A 2,184-nucleotide genomic window follows, 5' to 3' on the forward strand; every position below is an offset into this window, starting at 1 on the left:
GCCAACCTGAAGTCATGGCAGGTTCTGTGATTTCTGTTATTACTTCTGATTTTCATTCATACTCAAACAATTTTTTTTCTTAGAATGACAGAAATCTCTGGTGTTGGGGTCTATTGCTGTCAATAAAATTATTACTTGATATAGGATAATCACATCTTCTGGAGAGGTTTTAGTATGTTCATTACTACAACAGGACTATTTTCCCCCACTTTCAATATGGTTGATTTTTAGACTATTCTAGAATATACATTTCTGAAATAAACATGCTTGGCAGTGTTGCTTTACAGCTATGAATAATTGAAGAAATCCCATTAATTGTGTTTCCATTTTCCCAAATTTAGAGTCCATTTTCAGAATCTTGATGTCATAGGTAAAATACTTCTTTGTTCCTGCTGTGTTTACCTTTGCTTTGATGTTAAAGCTTCTCTCATGTCAATCTTAAATTAATGTTCCATAGATTTTCTTCAGAGTGAATTCTAGGCTGCTCAACATTTCTGTTTAATTTTCAATCTGGAAACTGGAGCCCAATGTTCACTCAGCATGAGTGACTTCACACATGAGAGATAGTGGACCCAATTAGTCTCAATTCTCTCTCACATACTTTTCCTCTCTTCTTCACTCCATCCTTCCATTCTTTTACTACATATTTTCTTACTCTAAGTTACTTTTGCTGTCGTGAATTTTTCAACATATTTTACCATTACCCTAATACTGCTAACCTGAGATAGCTTTCTTAACATGTCTGGCAAAACAAAGCAGTTAAATAAGTCTTGGATTTTTAACACAAAATTGTTATTAGAGTACTGAATAGATTCTGATGGAGAGCTATAAGCTGATATCTTTCAGTGATCATTCATACTGCCTGTGGTGTTATGTTTGCCTCTTGATTCTCACCAGCCTCATACATCCTGCCCTTATATATTTGCTGAATACTTTGCATGGGCCCCTCTAGGCTAGCCCAGCTGATCAGAATTTATAAACCTGACTTTTACAGTGTGAACTGAGCTGCATCAGATAGGCGGGGGAAGCAAGATGGAGTTACAGACACATGTCCTCATGTCCCTGCTGCTCTGGGTGTCTGGTGAGAAATTGAAAAATGTTATAAACCTTTTAGAGTCACTTCTTTGTATATAAGAAATTTACAATGTGTGATAGGACATAATATTTATTACAGAATTGTGTAAGATATACATACAGTAGCAAGGTGACATTGGAAGGTTATTAAATTACAAATTTCAACTGTTACTATATTCTGTGCTTGCATATTATGAATCTTCATTTGTATTCCTTATTGCAGGTGCATGTGCTGATACCGTGATGACCCAGTCTCCATCCTCCCTGGCCGTGTCAGCAGGAGAGAAGGTCACCATCAATTGCAAGTCTAGTCAGAGTCTTTTATACAGTGAAGACAAGAAGAACTACTTGCACTGGTACCAGCAGAAACCAGGACAGGCTCCTAAACTACTGATCTACTATGCATCCACTCGGGATACTGGAGTCCCTGATCGCTTCATAGGCAGTGGATCTGGAACAGATTTCACTCTCACCATCAGCAGTGTCCAGGCTGAAGACTTGGGACATTACTACTGTATGCAAGATTATTATGTTCCTCCCACAGTGCTTCAGCCTCCAACAAAAACTTCTCAGAGTATCAGCAGCTGTCTGCACCACATGCAGTCCTGCACCTGCACACTTCTCCCTTCTGCCTGAGAACCAGTGAGCCTGAAACTCTGATCAAAATGTAGCCAGAGCTGAGGAAGATATAGTGGTTTCAGTGTCTCTTATATCATTTGGTATGATAAGCCTGTATGTGCAAATGCAGAGGAAAACTCAGCATTATCTTTCTCCTTCTTTGTAACACAATGCCATGAACTTTGTTGCTTGAATATGAAGGATATATCTTTCTATAGTTCAGGAGTTCTTGCATCTATCATAACATTTTTTGGACTGAAGTGATGATGATGACAAACTGTATTTTGTTTCAGAAGCTGTAGGAAAGCCTGTTTTCTACGTTTTCTGATTCTAGAGGACTTTCTTACTTCATTACTTGTTTCTGTTTCTTCTGGTTTTCCTTTTCCTTTCTACTACTTTTTAGTAGATTATGTTACTGTGTCAATTTGAGTTTGTATTTGTGTTTGTGTGCAAACATCTGCATATTTCTAGGTGCNGTTGCAAACATCCACT

General features: G+C 37.9%; 1 gene segment (V, D, J or C); it reads left to right on the forward strand.

Moving 5' to 3' along the window:
* Nucleotides 1-975: 975 nt before the first annotated feature.
* LOC126495370 (immunoglobulin kappa variable 4-1-like) lies at nt 976-1,710 on the forward strand. The segment is given in 2 exon segments: nt 976-1,081; nt 1,298-1,710. Coding segments are annotated over 2 exon segments (462 nt in total).
* The last annotated feature ends 474 nt before the right edge of the window (nt 1,711-2,184 follow it).

The sequence above is a fragment of the Alexandromys fortis genome, unplaced genomic scaffold (genome assembly GCF_014885135.2).
Source record: "Alexandromys fortis isolate MF-2015 unplaced genomic scaffold, M_Fortis_MF-2015_v1.1 scaffold_457, whole genome shotgun sequence".
Taxonomy (NCBI): domain Eukaryota; kingdom Metazoa; phylum Chordata; class Mammalia; order Rodentia; family Cricetidae; genus Alexandromys; species Alexandromys fortis.